Below are 16,041 nucleotides of genomic sequence, written 5' to 3'. Positions count from 1 at the left end.
TAGATAAGGGCATAAGGAAAATCCTTGAAGAGAAGCAACCCTTGTGAGAGTGAGCTTGTATGCAATTCTAAAACATTTGTATGCATTTTACATGAAATTTCAAGTTGAGGTGTTAAAGCATGGTAATAAGTTTGACAGTATGAGTATGCATTGGTTGACTTTTGTTTTTCTCTAATTTGTTAAAGTTTCTCTTCTTAATTGTGTGAATGTTCATCCAAAAAGTAGCTACACCTAGTTCCTAATTTGAGGGAATCTCTTAATTACAGTTTAAGGAGCATGCATTAAGTAAGTTGGAAGTATCTTTGCTAGAATAGTATAGACTAGTTGATTGAACATCCTATTTTTTAAATGCTTGGAATGTCCTTCTTTTGAATAATATATGACATTCATAGAGCATGCTGATACCTTTCATAATCTTGGTCATGTGGGCTTTTTTCACTTTGAACACAGTCATAATAGTTGTGCTAGAAAATGTAACAAGAAAATAATGAGCTCATAATACTTGTACTCGAAAATGTTACAAGTAATGATGACAGTGTATACGATGCAAATAGGCATCTTAACTAGTTAGGATATGTCTATTGACTATAAGAATGTCAAAGTGTGACTGTGGAAAAAATACAAAAAGGGAAGAAAGAGGCAACAATTGCATGTCTTTTGTGGACAATTACCATGGAATAACTCCATTGCTATATTGAAGAGTGCACATCAACTAGTATAGGAGAATAGCCTTCTAAGTACTGCTTACAAATGCTAATTGCTTGTGCTTAGTGGGATTGAGAGGAGTGCATGTTGAGTCCTTTAGATAAGGAGAAGGAGTTTTGTGTAAGGGCTGAGGCCTCTTTCACACACGTTTGAATCGTGGATGGGTATGAGGCATGAGGTAGACCTCATAGTAGCCTACGTGCAATGGTATGTGTTGAACCTTGGAAGGTGGGGGGGGGCGCGATGGGGGGTTTGGTACCGGCCTAGCGTTGGGTTTGAACGTTGAAAGCCGGCCAAATGTTGTCTTTGTAGGACGAACTACCAAAGGTCAGTTTCTGCAAACAGTCGTGTGAATCCGCCCTTAGGATGGCTGTGTGTCAGCAACTGCACGTGATGAAACAAATGCCTATAGGACGAGTGGCCGAGGGATGGGCGGGCGGGCGCGCCCAATGTGGAAAGGGCCCGTCCATTGGAGGAGCAGCTGGGGCCCAGCAGAGGATGGCAAGAAAGGATGGGGTGGGCCGTGGAGGGAGGATTGGGGCCCAAGGCTGCGCCTTAGAAAGCTTTTTATCAGATGGCTCCCTTAAATTGTCGGACGGCGTCCGCCTACTTAGTACTCTCTCTCTCTCGCTAGACTCTCTCTCTCCGTCGCTGTGTCTCTTTTTGTCTTCTTGTTCTCTCTTGGCTTTTCTTCTGTCTTCTCCTTTTGTGCGGCCGTTCTCATGGGCGGTTGGCGTGTCCCATGTGGACGGGCTCCATGTGAGCTAAATACCGACCCCCCAGTAAATACCCATTTTATAAATATTTGGTGATACGCACAGACATATAGAAGCCTAATCATAGGAAGGGAGAGAGAGAGAGGAGTTGATGTATAATAGCTCGAGGTAGTAGCACAATCTTTTCTCTTGATCTGTAGGGCGCGCGCGTGATTGTTTCTTCTTGCCTGTGCTGCTGCTGCTGCTGCTGCTTCTGCTTCTGCTTCTCTATTCGTCCTTTTCCCCTCCTCCTCCTCCTCCTCCTCCTCCTCCTCCTGTCTGTGCTCTGTGTGCGAGCTGCTCGACTCAACAGTAATCAGTCGTAGGAGGCCGCCATGCTGATCCCTTCAGATTCTCCTGGCCCCTCCTCTTTAGCTTGCATAGACCTGGCCTCTCATGACTTGGCCACGTCTGCATCAATCCTGCGCAAGGTTTGCTCTCTCTCTCTCTCTCTCTCTCTCTCTCTCTCTCTCTCTCTGTGCGTGTTGTGCGTTCGCGTCTGTGTGTTGCTGTTGCATTACGAGAGAGAGAGAGAGAGAGAGAGAGAGAGAGAGCCGCTCCCCTGCGCCGCTTTGCCTTCGCCTTAATCATCGTCACCATACCATGTTCTAACTTTTCTTCACGCATTCTTTTTGTTTCTCTCTCTCTCTCTCTCTCTCTCTCTCCCCCCTTTTTTTTTGTTTGTTTTGGTTTTGTTTTGTGTGAATCTGCACAGTCCTGATTCATTTTTGGTGTCTCATGCAGGCGTGCCTTGACTCCGGCTTCTTCTACGTCATCAACCATGGCGTCGATGAGTGGAACGAAGCTTTCAGGCAGAGCAGGAGGTTTTTCTCCCTCAGTCGAGAGGAGAAGATGAGGGTCTTCCGCAACAAGAAGAATCGAGGCTACACCCCCTACGGCGACGAGACCTTGGACCCTGCACGGCAAACCAAAGGTATCACAAAACCCTACAAATTAGCCTTGAGCCTGATTAACGGGACAAGGATTATGGTTGATCCATAGTATCAGAGGCTTTTGGCTCATCCTAAATATAGTGCAGCCGCAATTGTTGAGTTGCAAAGCCGGTTTTGATTACCCATATTCTGGTTTTTACTTCTCCAAAATCTCTTAATCATTCTCAAGTCAGGGTTGACGGGCTGATTAACAAGCAGATTAAGTAAATATTAGGGCGGCTTGTGGATTTTTTTGTAAATGGCTAATAGACGGCCACATTCTTGGTTTCCGGCCAATGATTATAGCTGCGTGTTGGAAACGATTTTTTACCAAGCTTATGGAATAATTGAACTATAGCAAGCCCAACTTTCTTTTTTGAAAAGGCCAATGGATAGCTCAGGAACCTTAGCAAGTCCATTCGAAACTATTACTTTTTGTGGCAGACGGAGCTTTGCATGTTCCGTCGATTGTGTTGTGATTGATTGATTTTTGAAGATAACACATCCCATAACTTTATTAGCACCGCCCACTTACAGCAAGTCCACGATGGCTAAGGAAATCTCCTCCCCTCCCTTTATTCTTCCAATTTCTCCCTGACGTGTCCCCTCCCCATACATTGTCTCGACACTGCCACCCCTCCCATCACTGATAACTTGCCCTACAGAGAAAAAAAAAAAAAAAGACACGCATTTCCAGAATATCATGTGCTTTTTGAGAAGAATTCCAAGAATATCACGTGTTTTTAATTTCCACAAGAAACTTCCAAACACTTGTGAATTGATTGAGCATTTCCTCTTCTTACTTGAACCATGCGATTATCGATAGATAGATAGATTATTCACTGAAAAAACCAGAGTCGATTTTCTAATTAGAAAAGGGAAATAAAGCAGGTGGTGCGATACAAGCCCTCCAGAAACACCAAAAAGTCGGACTGTCCGAAATTCCAAGTTAGGATTTGTTTAAGTGTGTCTTCACCTCAAGGCCGTAACCTTTCGCGGATGTGAAATAAAGGAAAAAAAAAAGAGGAAAATTTAGAATCTGATGGTTCCGATTGCCCAAGATCGTAAAACTCTTGTGGAGCTAAATAAGAATCTTGGCTTCCGATTTTGTTTCGTTAAAAAAGAAAATCCTCGGGGATAATGAATCTTATGTGAATTTCTTATTTCGGAAAATACTTGGAATATTGGGGAAGAGAGAGAGAGAGAGGTGATGCGCACGATACTCGGATAGAAAATGGCTTGGGCAAGATTTTTGGATTTTGGGAGGGGATTTAGCCTACCTACCTAATTTATCAAGGAAATGATCCGACTGTTATAATAAGGGGATTTTTGGTTTTTTGAATGCACACGCGCATGCGCAGGAGATTGCAAGGAGGGCTTCTACATCGGACCGGAGATGGCGGAGGACGACACAAAGCCATTCCACGGCCCCAACCAGTGGCCCTCCTCAGGTAATGTTGTGTGGTTATATTCATTCATAATAGTCTATAGAAAAGCATATAATATAATAAACTGGAAATGTGCTAGTAGTTTTGTAATTTCCTGCTTATCACAAACTGGAGGGCTACTGAAGAGAGCTGCTGAATTGCCGACCAGGAAAGTTCAGATGTACTGCCTGGATGGAGGGAGAGCATGGAAAGATACTACGAGCAGACGCTGTGAGTAGCGAGTTCTTTAATTATTAGTGCCTGTCGTACATGCAGATATCTTCGTAGGTCTGCTTACATAAATTCTATTAGTGGCTGTCGTACATGCAGATATCTTCGTAGGTCTGCTTACATAAATTCGTGCATGTGCAGGATGGTTGGAAGGAAAATTGCTAGACTCTTGGCTCTAGCTCTTAAATTGGAATTGACCTACTTTGAGAAGCCTGGTTTGATGGATTCTCCCATGGCCTACGTTCGACTCCTACACTATCCAGGTATGTCGTCGTCTTGACATTTACAAATTGGTGAAAAGACCATGCATAGACAACCGTTTAAAGAGTATCAACCCATAGGTACAATTTCCTCAAATGTTCATAATATTTCTAAATGGAACATAATATCGGGTGGACGTCATTCTTGTAAACTCTTTCTTTTGTGATATTCATAAGAGATATGAGAATATTGAGTATTGTAAGTAGAACAAGAATAGCTCTAGTATTTTAAGTTGAATTGTGCTTTTTTAAACTATATAATATTGAGGCATGTTCAATGCGTGTGGTGTCAGAAGAGGTGTCGATCCCTGAGCAAGGAATATATGGTGCGGGGGCTCACTCTGATTATGGGATGGTCACTTTGCTTGCTACAGATGGTGTGCCTGGGCTTCAGGTTGGTGATCTATTTTGAACTGTAGTCTATTCTCATTTGAAAGTTCTCTTGTTTGCTATCTACCTGGGAACATAAGTTTCACTTGTTGTAATGGAAATTGTCATCGTTTGTAGATATGCAAAGACAAGGATGCAATTCCTCAAGTATGGGAAGATGTTTATCCCCTTAAAGGGTAGGTGGGCTTTACTCTTTGGGATTGGTTTATTGTTGAATTTCAACATTCCACAAATTGCCAAAGTTTCATATTCTATCCATATTAAGATAGTGTCTTGATTAAACAGAGCATTTATAGTGAATCTTGGTGACATGCTAGAGAGATGGAGTAATGGCTTGTTTAGGTATGTATGCTTTTGACTTGTCCTTGTTCTTGATTCATTTTGACTTCTTATTATTTCCTTTTTTCATGTTGACGCTTTTTTCAAATGTTATTTAGCCTTTCTTTAAATTGCATTTGTGAGATTGAATACTATGGGTGGTCATAATTCTAAGCTATTGTAAAATTGGTTGTAGGTCCACTTTGCATAGAGTGGTTCTTACTGGAGAAGAAAGATATTCAGTATGTCTGACAATTCATCGAAACATTTTTTTTGAATTTTATATACTAACAAATACATATCTTAATAGTAATTTTGATGTGTATTTGTAGATAGCATTTTTCTTGGATCCAAATTTTGATTGCCTAGTGGAGTGCTTACCAGCATGTTGTTCAAAGGAAAACCCTTCAAGGTTTAACCTTCCCCTTCTATTGGAATCTTGAAAGAAGTTACATCCACCCAACCGCACCCCACACCACTGCCACCACACACACACACACACTACCCCGTCCACCACCTAATCATCCCACCATCCATCATCATCATTACATACCCCCCCCCCCCCCCCCCCATTTTTTTCACATTTTGGTTCTAAACCTTTTTTTTTTGGTTCTAGGTACCCTCCGATAACTAGTGGACATTATCTCATTGAAAGATACAAGTTAAGCTACAAAGGCGCCATTTAAGGATGGGGTGAAAAGGAAGATTTGCTCAATTTTGGATGCTCATGCAAGCTTGATCAAAGCTCAACTTGTTTCCACCATCTTTTCTCTTGTACATATAATGTATGAGTTTCACCGCACAACTAAGTAGGAGCCATGCAAACCATAAGCAAAGAGAATTCTAGGCTTGTTCACTTACAATCTTACATTCTTATAGAAGTAGCCAAATAAGCATGAAGAGTTGGCAAGTCAGGTAAGGCCTTGCTATGATATCACAACCAATCAATTAGGTGGTATATCAATGGATTAGGTGGTATTTTCTTAGTATGGAGCAACTCCAAGATTCTTCAAATATAATAGCACCACCCATCTCACGGTAGAAAATGTCAATGTGGATAATATAGTAGCATCACAATGTTGTAGTACAATCTTCTAAGCATTGTGTTATGATAAATTAGAATTATTTTTTATGAGTAGGTCTCAAAACAATATTCTAAACATGGTGCCATTAAAAATTAGAATTATTTTTATGAGTAGGTCTCAAAACTAAGGAATCAACCCAAATGTCAACAACAATTCATAGTATGAAACTTTTTAATTGGGCGATATGGTAAGACCATCATCCCAGAATACAATCTTCTAAACATGGTGCATTAGAAATTAGAAAAATTTTCATGAATCGGTTTCAATACCAAGGCAACCGCTAGAAAGTCGAAGAACGCAATGCACAAGACAAATGATCCCAATGTAATTTGTAATGACACATGGAAAATGTAGTATCTAAAATCACACTAAAGACTACTAGATTGATACAGAGTATTTGCATATCTTGAAACATTAATATTGCACCCACTAGAAAATCAATGCAATATTACACAAGACAAATAATCCAAACATAATTCTAATTGACACATGGAAATATGTATCTAAAATGACACTTAATATGACTAGAATAATATAGAATATTTACATATCTTGAATAAGTAAAATAGCTTTTTTTTTTTTTGGGGGGGGGGGGGGGCGGGGGATAAGACAAATGAGGGAGACATGATGCAAATGTAATTCTAAATGACACATGGAAAATGTAATATCTAAAATGACACTAAAGACTACTAGATTAATGATTTATGATTTATGGAAAATGTAATATCTAAAATGACAAATGAGGAAGGGGGAGGGTAACTTTTAATAATTTATGGGTTTATAATGTGTGCATTTAAAAAAGGTTAGCATAATGGAATAGAGATGGAATCATGCCATTTAGAAATTGTACAAATATAGTAAAAGTACGGATCAAACATCAAAAGACATCCAAAGTTGACCTTGACGCTATCTTGATGATGTTAAAGAAGGTACACAATGCACATATTGCTATACCAGTACATGGCTTACCTTGAAGATGAGAGAGATTGGATGCATATACTTGAAACCAATATTCATTTGCCTTGGATGTAGATAGATAAGCAAGAAAAAAGACGAGTTTAGTGAATAGACTATTAAAATTGCCTTACAAAACACCATGATGTTAATATGAGCCTATCCAAGCACTCTTTGTGAGGGGAACTTCAAAACACTACCCATTAGTAATCTTGACGAAGAGGTTGAAAGAGCTAATGAAAGATATCAAATGGAGTTGAGTTAGTGTGCATGACTTGCTATGCACTCTTACCAACTCTAAACCTCGAGATTATTTAGAATGTAAGATGGAAGTCTCTTTTAAAGAAGGTTTAAAGAAGGAAGAGTTTGTTAAAGAATTGAGGATCATGTTAGATATGCTCAATTCACAACCTTTGTAAGGTGCCACCAATGATCCATGGTGCTCAAAGTTGTAATGTCTCTATTATGAGGAGAAGTTATGTGTGAGCTTGATTGGGTCCAAACTTATAGGCTAGATGAGGTTTATGTGACGAAATGGCAAAAGGCAACCTTTATGGACTAGCCTTTGTAAGTTGGTAGAAAGTTAAGGGACACATTGAGTTGTGAGGTGTGGGAGTTATCAAGAACTCCAAGGTAGTTCATGGCCCTTGCTTGGGTGCTGTAGCTTGAGGACAACGTGTCTTCGGACAAATGGTAAAGGGCATATTATTTGGCCTACTAGTGAAAGTCAATAGGTATGCTAGTTAGGTCGACTTTGTCACCTTTGCAGGTTACAAAAGGGTAGCTCCCTTAAAGCCATGCTCATCTATCTTTCACCCAGTCAACATTCTTCTAGCAAGCCTTGTAGTCTTCACCTATCATTTGTCTTGAATGCCATTTAAGATTCATAGTGGAAGCCCATAGGTGGGTAGATCTATCTTGTATTAGTCTATTGGAATTAAAGAAATTTTTGTTCTTTTAATTTTTTGTGTACTCTCTATTCCTTGCTTAGGTTCTATAAGCTATGCCTAATAGACCAAATCATAGAATATCTTGCTCCAAAGGAAGTAACATGACTATTAGTCTATGATGAAATGGTCAAATAAAAATTAGAATGGGAATGGCTAGATTTCCTTCCTATCCTAGATTATAAATGAGAGAGAATCAATGGGCAATCTTTGGAGCCTTGCTCAAAGTATGAGATTAGCATAACCTAAAAATCCCTCAATTTTCTAAGTGGAAAAAAAGAGACCTATTGTGGCATCTACAAAGAAGGAAGCTAAAGAAATTGAGGAAGAAAAATAACTCCCAAGGTTGAAGCACAGAAGAATCCCAAGATCTCCTAATAAGGTTCACATTCTTCAAGAAGGGAGATTGGGTAATAATGACGCCAATGGATGAGAAGCAAGGTGATGTCGACAAACTTATAGAAAGTCCTATTAAGGTGAAAGTATTTGGAGAGGATTGAAAACCCTTGCACATTTTTATAACTGATGATCTCACTAAGGTGTTGGATTTACTTAATAGGGAATATATTGATATGCTTCCTTGATCATACGAAAACTTGAAAAGAATCCTACCAAAAGTTATTACTCACATAGTACTAATGGCTCCTGATGCCCACTTGTCAAACAATGGCCATACTTAACGAGCCCAAGATGCAGTTATGACTAGGATAACAAACTTATGGCAGCATTGTGGCACCCTATGAGGCAACAACATGCTAGACCCTTTCTTAACTGACTCTATCATATAAGGAGAGTTGCTTTATTTTTACTATGTTTGAAGAGACTCCATGCTATTTTTTACGTGTGACAATGGGACTTTGGGTGAAGCTCCTATTAGTTCAAGAGCTTTAGCCGTCGTGGGTTGGACCAAGCTCTCTCTCATCTAACTACCTTACATGCTATCTCCAAACCAATAGTGCAATCTTTCTTCTTATTCAAGATAGCAAGAATACAAGCTTCATTAATGGGTCCATGACCCACATTATGCTTCTCTCGAACAATTCTTCACTCTGCATCTGCAATAGGAACACCTTAAGAGGAGAGGATGGAGAATAAGAAGGGGAAGAAATAGTCATAATAGAGCTTCACTATGCTTGGATCTCTTCTTTTGGCTCACAAATCTCCCTCACACACATTCTACTCTCAACCTCTTATCATTGGGATAAAGAGAGAAGCAAGAGAAGGAGATGAACTTCTCAATCCAAGTACCTCATTTACACAATCTTTGAGCTCTCTCGCGTCCTCGATCCCTCACTCTCAACGATGGCAAAGAGAAGAGATTGCTCAAAATTGCACACACATGAATGAGGTCTCTATGCAATATTTTGACTTTTGTATGTTAGGGTTAGCGTTGGGGTTTCCACAAATTGGACACCATTTCCACTTTGTATAACTAGTTCCTTGAATATTGCATGCACCTCATTTAGGTTATTGTGGTCTTGAAAAGTGAATAGAAGTTTCATTTCCACAATCATAACATTTGTTGTGGGATGTCTATCTTCAAAAGTTATTAAAATTTGCATGAGAATGAGCAAAAATCTCACAAGTTTTTACAATATCACATTGTCTTTATATTATAATTTCTCAAGGTAATGTGACAAAGCTTGAAAAAATTAATTCTCTTGTCTTGAGGTTAACATTATCCCCTCCTAGACGAACATCTCAATCGCTTCACACTTACATTGAGTGTAGATGAGTATACTATGTAACACCCATGGTGCAGTGGTCCTATGGGAGGAGTGGTAGTTGTCTTTTGTAAGAGGTTGGGTGTTGTCTTCTTGTGGCATGGCGGTGACTCAAAGATGTGAATGATGCTTTTACTTGTAAGGTCAATGTTGTCATAGAAGAGTGAAAGATGGAAGGAATGGAGGATACATGGCCAACCACTAATGTTGATGGATTATGTTCTTGATCTCTAGTAATACCTGTAAAATCAACATGGATTCTTTCAGGATGTGACAATCGAATCTCTACAAACTATTGTAATATTTCCTTGAATATAAGGATTGTTCTTTTGCACAAACTCTTTATTTGCATATGTATGTGCTTTAAGTGAGCATAATATTCAACATTTTAAGTTTCATCGTAAGTAGTTTTGGTGTTTGAAATTAGTTAGTAGCACTTTTTGTAAAATTTCATTATTTTTTGTTTGCATTAGCAAGAACGTAGCATAAGAAGGCATAAAAAAGAGAAAATATACCAAAAATGTTTACCAGAGATTGCCAGGTTCAAGATGCTCCATCATATTACATGGGTTGACAAGAGATTATGTCTTTACGAATTCACTCTTTTTCTATAACGCTAAGAATTGCCATTATGCAAGAGAAAAGGGAGGAGAGAGAAAAGGGAGGTTCTTTACATAAAATGCTATATTTTTTGATTTTTTGAGTCAATAAATTAATTGGAACTATAATCTATCTTCATATTTAATATCATCCCATATGAACATGATTTGATCACCCAAAACCAATAAAAATATCATTTTTCCACTTAAAACACACATTTTGGATTTTCAAACATTAATAACTCATGATTACGAATATGACTTCTACATTTTATGATTCAGAGTCCTCAAATACATCACAATCAAGCTTCAAATAAAATTTCATCATATATAAACATGATTTGCACCATAAAATGTAAAAAAGAATCCAAATTTTCATTTGAAAAGAGATTTTTCACAAATTTTCATATTTCGAGTCTCAAAAATTGATTTTATGGACAACGATTGAATTGCCATTAGTCTCCAAACAATGTTGGTCATCAGTCTTTAGCATCGGCATGATCCCATATCAATCTGGTTCAAGCTCTACAACCAATCTCCATCCTGATCTTCTCTAAATAATTTCCACATGAACTACCCTCAAGAGGGGAGAGAGGGAGGAGAAAGAAAGACTAATTTTGCATCTTTGCTTGTAGGCCATCATTTGTAGGGCGAGATTGGAAATTGGAGGTGAAAAAATTGAAGAAGAGGTTGATGAGATTGGATCATATGCTTTTTGTTTGCTCTCTAGCCCCCTGTCTCCATTTTTCATGGCATTGTGCAATCATGGCACCATTTTTTTTTTCACCATGTTCCAAACCCTCACCCCCCTTCATGCAAAACTTTTGGGTGTTAGGCTCCCAAGAGTCACCACCCTTCTCATTAAAATCTCATTTACACTAACCTTTTTGATCTCCTTTGCCTCGGCACCACAACTCTAGCTTTTGGTGGTCGAATCAAAGTTTGAAAATTTCTACACAACCTTCTCAAAGTTCTGCACCGCCTAGAACTTGTTGCACTTCATTATGTCACTAGAAAAAATTACTAAAAATCTAAGATTTCTACGAGGTTCGTCTTTAGAAGTGCTTTTAAATCCCGCCTTCCACGATTACTTACAATCATTAGGTCCACATTTGTCGCTTCTAGCGAGTTTTGATTTTTACCTCAAATTAACAAAATTTGGCATGTTTTTGGATTTTTTGGATCATAGAAACCCACTCTCAGCCTCAGATGCATGGAAAGACATGCACAAGTGATCCCAACCCCTACCTCACAAAACAAAAATCAATAACCCTAAAGGGACAAGGTTATAGAGATACCTAGGATTGAAGAAGTGTCCACATTGATGCACAATATACCTTCCTTGACAATGGATGAACTTTCCTGTAAAATAACACTAACTAACATCCCTTGCACCAAGGAACAAAATGAAATGGTACACTTTGCCTAATGAAATATAACTATAAAAAAGCACATTATGCAACAAACTAAATTTTGAAAGCAAACCCTTGGTCCCTACATAAGACCTATTAAAGCACAAAACCTAGACAAAGGGATGGTCTGCTAAGGTCCTATACTAAATGGATCAAATTGTTGGCTAACCCCCTTGCATAAATGACAAGGGGTATTTGACGAGTATCTTGTTGAACTATTCAATGCTTCCATGAAAGAATAGAAAAATGATCGGTTGCAACCTTGCTCATAATCTGCACTAACCATCCGTAGCCAAAGCAAGACATGTCAACAAGTAGTTCCCATAGTAGCCCTGGGCTGATATTAATAGACACTTGTAAAAGCCCCTTTGGACCATAGTTGAGAAAGATATCTTCAAATTAGGCATAATTAGCTAGGGAGTCTGCAAAGTGATTCCATTGAGAATCAATTGGCAAGTCATTGTCCCAAAGATCTCAACTATGTCCAAGGCTGCACAATGGTACATCCGTATAATTGCATCCCTTATACTATAGGTCTCATTCAATTGGTTGATCACCAACTACGAGTCGTCTTTCACTAATAACTAATGAATACTGCCATGTTTGGCTAGATTTAGCCCTATAAGCAATTCCTTATATTCTGTTATATTATTGGTAAAAATAATGCCTAAATACACTCCCATTTTCAAAACCACTCAATGATAGGGATCTTTAGTGACAACCCTGTAATATTTTCGCAATGAAATATTAACGACCCTAGATCCCGCACATCCCACGTAAGAGCAATTTCGAGTAATCTCCTGCAACAAAAAAACTTTGGGCTAAGTGCTTCCTCCATGTGCATCAACAAACACCAGCCCCGCGTCGTGTATAGGAAGCTGTGGCTTGAAACCGCAAGCCCACGTGGGAACACCCCTTCATGAAAAAAAAGGGATAATTTTTGCAAATTTTTTTATGTATTAACTCCCTCCCCTTCAGCCGTTGCATGGCGGGAAGAGGGAGTATGAGCATGAGTGAGTGGTAGAGGGGCATGGGGAGGAGGCATGCAGCCCGCCACTTGTGTGGCTACCCCGTCCCCCCACCTTTAGCATATAAAACCCCCCCCCCCCCCCCCGCCCCCCCCAAAGCTTGGGAGGGGCCATGATGGAGCTGCCCGCTGCCTGAGAGTTGCTACCATCGCCACAGGTTGCTGCCGCCTCTACCTCATCATCATCATCATCATCATTGCCATTGTCATCTTCATCATCTCCTCCATCCACGTCATTTTCCTGTTCCCCAAAAGCTTGGAAGCTTCTATTAAGGCTTCCCTAGACCTTGTTCACCTCGTGTCCCCGATTTTTCAAAATTGTGACTGCAAGGCTCCATTTCTTGTGTGGAAGAGGAGAATCTTGGGCAGAGTGACTTCAAAACGCGTAAGAAAGCCAAGGGGAATTTCACTGAGTCAAAAGTTACTGCATCAATGGCTCCTAAACAAAAGGCAAGAGGAGCACACGTAGGAGCTTCCAACCCGAGTACAAGAGTGGACAATGCCCCGATTCTTAATACCCAGGTTTAGAAAATTAATTCCGCATGGAAAGGATGCATTAAGCATGTCTTTAATTCTCGTAGGGAAATTTAAATGCATTGGGAAATTTATATACTCATTCGATCTACAAAATTTAGTTGCATGTCAAGCATTTGAAATTGCTTGCACTTCCGTGGTTAGGGTGAACATATGGTGCATAAGTAAAAAGATGGAATTGTGCAAAGGCATCTTTGTTGCATCGCGCAAAGGATAGGGCATAAACACATAATGCACTTACGTAGTAATTTCCTAGTTGTGACTCATGTAGAAGATAATCATAGACGGTCATTAAATGATGTACGAATAGTTGCAATGCATGGAAAGGATTTATGTACTTTACAAATTGCATGCGATGATACTTAGATTCTAGGTTGGGTTAAGTGATAAAAGACGGATTAAATCAATGAAGGACTCGTGACATTCGCTCATGCATGGAGTTCTTTTATCAAAGTTTGAATTTGGGAAAGGATGCATCTTCATATTAAAGCTTGAATTCGATGCGTAAAACGTAGGGTTTTAAAGAATAAGCTCTGAATGTCAATCAATATCGCATAGGGCAAGGGAAAGAAAGATCACTATAAGTTGTATAAAAGCAAGTCTATGGGTTGAAATTGCATACTCGCTTGGAACGATACATCTCTTACATCTTGCGGTTATTTACATCTTTTAGGGAAAGTATTTGCATCTCTAAGGAAAAGATCACCTCTTGTCGGTAAATCGCTTGTAATTGTGTAACTCACATGGGATTCATAAAGGCGTAAATAGTTAGTGTATGACAAACACCTCAATGTGCTAGATAGGGTTAAGCTATGTTAAAATTCTGCCTAGTATCGCACTTAGGATGCCAACCTAATATTTCCGATCTTAAAGGTCCTACCCACATTCACGGAATGTTAGGGTTATCTAAACGCCCATGCAAGAATGATCTAGGGTTCTCATCCTAAGGATCAATTGACCAAATACTAGACTTCCGTATGAATTTAGGAACCCTAGGGCCAAAGCGTTATCGGCCTAGTAGGGTTAGGGTTGGGTTGGGTCAAGAGGACTCCCAAGCCCTTATCTTGATCAATGGTATTCTTGATCAAGAAAGACCGTATGAAGAAAGATATAATCCCACAAGTCAGATACCGACACCTATCTCGTGGTACGAGCTCAACGTCATATGGTCTTGTGTCTAAGTCACAAAATAGTATTGTCACTCCTAAGACCAAGTTTGGCGAGTTCTAAGTATAAGTCTAATTTTCTAGAGGATGAGTAGTCATCCTGCTACATCACTCTTCCTTGGGAACTGATTTGCCAAGCTAGGACAGTTACGAATTGCCAAGAAAGCAATTGACCAACCAAGTTAGGACAACGGGGTTGTCCACTAAGACATAAGGATACCTAAGGTAGTGACAATTTGGGTCAACTGGGTATAAACCCTAACCTAAGGAAAAGGGGTAAACAAGCAAACTCAGCTTACGAAACCCTTGGGATCTTACCAAGTCGCGATTGATCCCAGATCAAATGCTGGATGTATTCAGAGTGATGCCACGAGGCATATTACACGGTGGATTCTGTGAGGTTTTACGGTGGATTCCGTAAACTTTTATTACCGGGGCTCATACATAAAGTGGATTCTTTGTGCGAGAAGTCGATGGGGATGCCTATCCTTTTCGGGCGTTTTGTTAATTTAGTGTGTACATGGGTGATTCCATAGCGAATGATTCCGCAAAATACATATTTAAATTAATAAACATTTATGAGTTTAGAGTGCGCACTTCGTGATAAATTAAGGTTAGAATTGATTTCTAACCAATTAATTTATTTATGTAGCTAAAGACTGCTAGGTATTCAACTTTGTCGGTTTAATTGTATTATTTTACTAACGATTGTGAATGCTTCAGTTGATGTGTAGAGATAGCAGCAGTGGCGGTGGAAAGCATTGGAGGATAGCATGTATTCCAGTTATCGTCAATATTTTGATGGGCGCATACCTTAGGCATGGCACCTATATTTTGTCGCGCCTATTTATCAAGGCGTTTGATATTTATTTATTATTTTTGTATGTGCATGGGCGCACAATTTAGATACTTGTATTTGGGCATTGTATTGGGTATGCCTGACCATTCATTCTCCTCTCTCCCTCCCTCCCTCCCTCCCTCCCTCCCTCCCTCTCTCTCTCTCTCTCTCTCTCTCTCTCTCTCTCTCTCTCTCTCTCTCGTTCTTTCTTCCTTTTCCTTTCTTCTTCTCCGTCTCTCATTTCCTCTCTTTGTCCCTCAATGCACCTCATTCTTAACAAAAACAAACCAAAGAAAGAAGAAAGAATAAGAACAAACCAAGAGGGAGCAACGTACTCACCACAAAGGCTCGAGGATGGATTCTTGGTCTCATCTTTGCGATGGTCCCTCTTTGCCCTTCGTGCACTTCCTCCTCTTCTTCATGAACATCGATGGCGGCACTGGCGGCGGCAAGAAGCTCTCCTTCTCTCAAAATGCCGCGCTTGGGTTTCGGTAACTTTTTTTTCTCTGAGTACCGTCGCTGTTTGCATCGCTATTTAGCAACACTGCTGATATGCATCGCAACTGCCCCATCACTATTCCCCTATATCTTTGTAGTGTATGTAAAGAGTGTATCACTACATTTGACATGCTCTTTTTTTTGAGATATATTGTAAAGGCCATATACTTTGGATGTAATATGTTAGTATGTTTCTAATGGAATTGGTTTAGAGTCAACGTTTTAAGGCATAAGGGTTT

General features: G+C 39.6%; 1 protein-coding gene across 2 annotated transcripts; it reads left to right on the top strand.

Annotated features, from left to right (window-relative positions):
- The first annotated feature begins 1,527 nt into the window (after positions 1 to 1,527).
- Positions 1,528 to 6,287, top strand: LOC148036941 (kihadalactone A synthase LFS-like). 2 transcript variants are annotated; one of them, XM_087675868.1, is made up of 11 exons: positions 1,528 to 1,891; positions 2,205 to 2,394; positions 3,754 to 3,843; positions 3,999 to 4,050; positions 4,192 to 4,313; positions 4,607 to 4,704; positions 4,818 to 4,876; positions 4,986 to 5,042; positions 5,215 to 5,260; positions 5,351 to 5,430; positions 5,635 to 6,287. In XM_087675868.1, exons 1-11 carry the CDS (start codon positions 1,796 to 1,798, stop codon positions 5,702 to 5,704), a joined length of 960 nt encoding a protein of 319 aa, XP_087531994.1. In that variant the 5' UTR covers positions 1,528 to 1,795; the 3' UTR covers positions 5,705 to 6,287. The 2 variants fall into 2 exon arrangements, with proteins under 2 accessions (XP_087531994.1, XP_087531993.1); XM_087675867.1 differs by having other exon boundaries at positions 1,529 to 1,891; positions 4,604 to 4,704; positions 5,635 to 6,198.
- The last annotated feature ends 9,754 nt before the right edge of the window (positions 6,288 to 16,041 follow it).

Source organism: Lygodium microphyllum, chromosome 4 (assembly GCF_053477565.2).
Source record: "Lygodium microphyllum isolate KBCC chromosome 4, Lygodium_microphyllum_v1.1.10, whole genome shotgun sequence".
NCBI lineage: Eukaryota > Viridiplantae > Streptophyta > Polypodiopsida > Schizaeales > Lygodiaceae > Lygodium > Lygodium microphyllum.
This window is presented reverse-complemented; position numbering and strand designations above follow the sequence as displayed.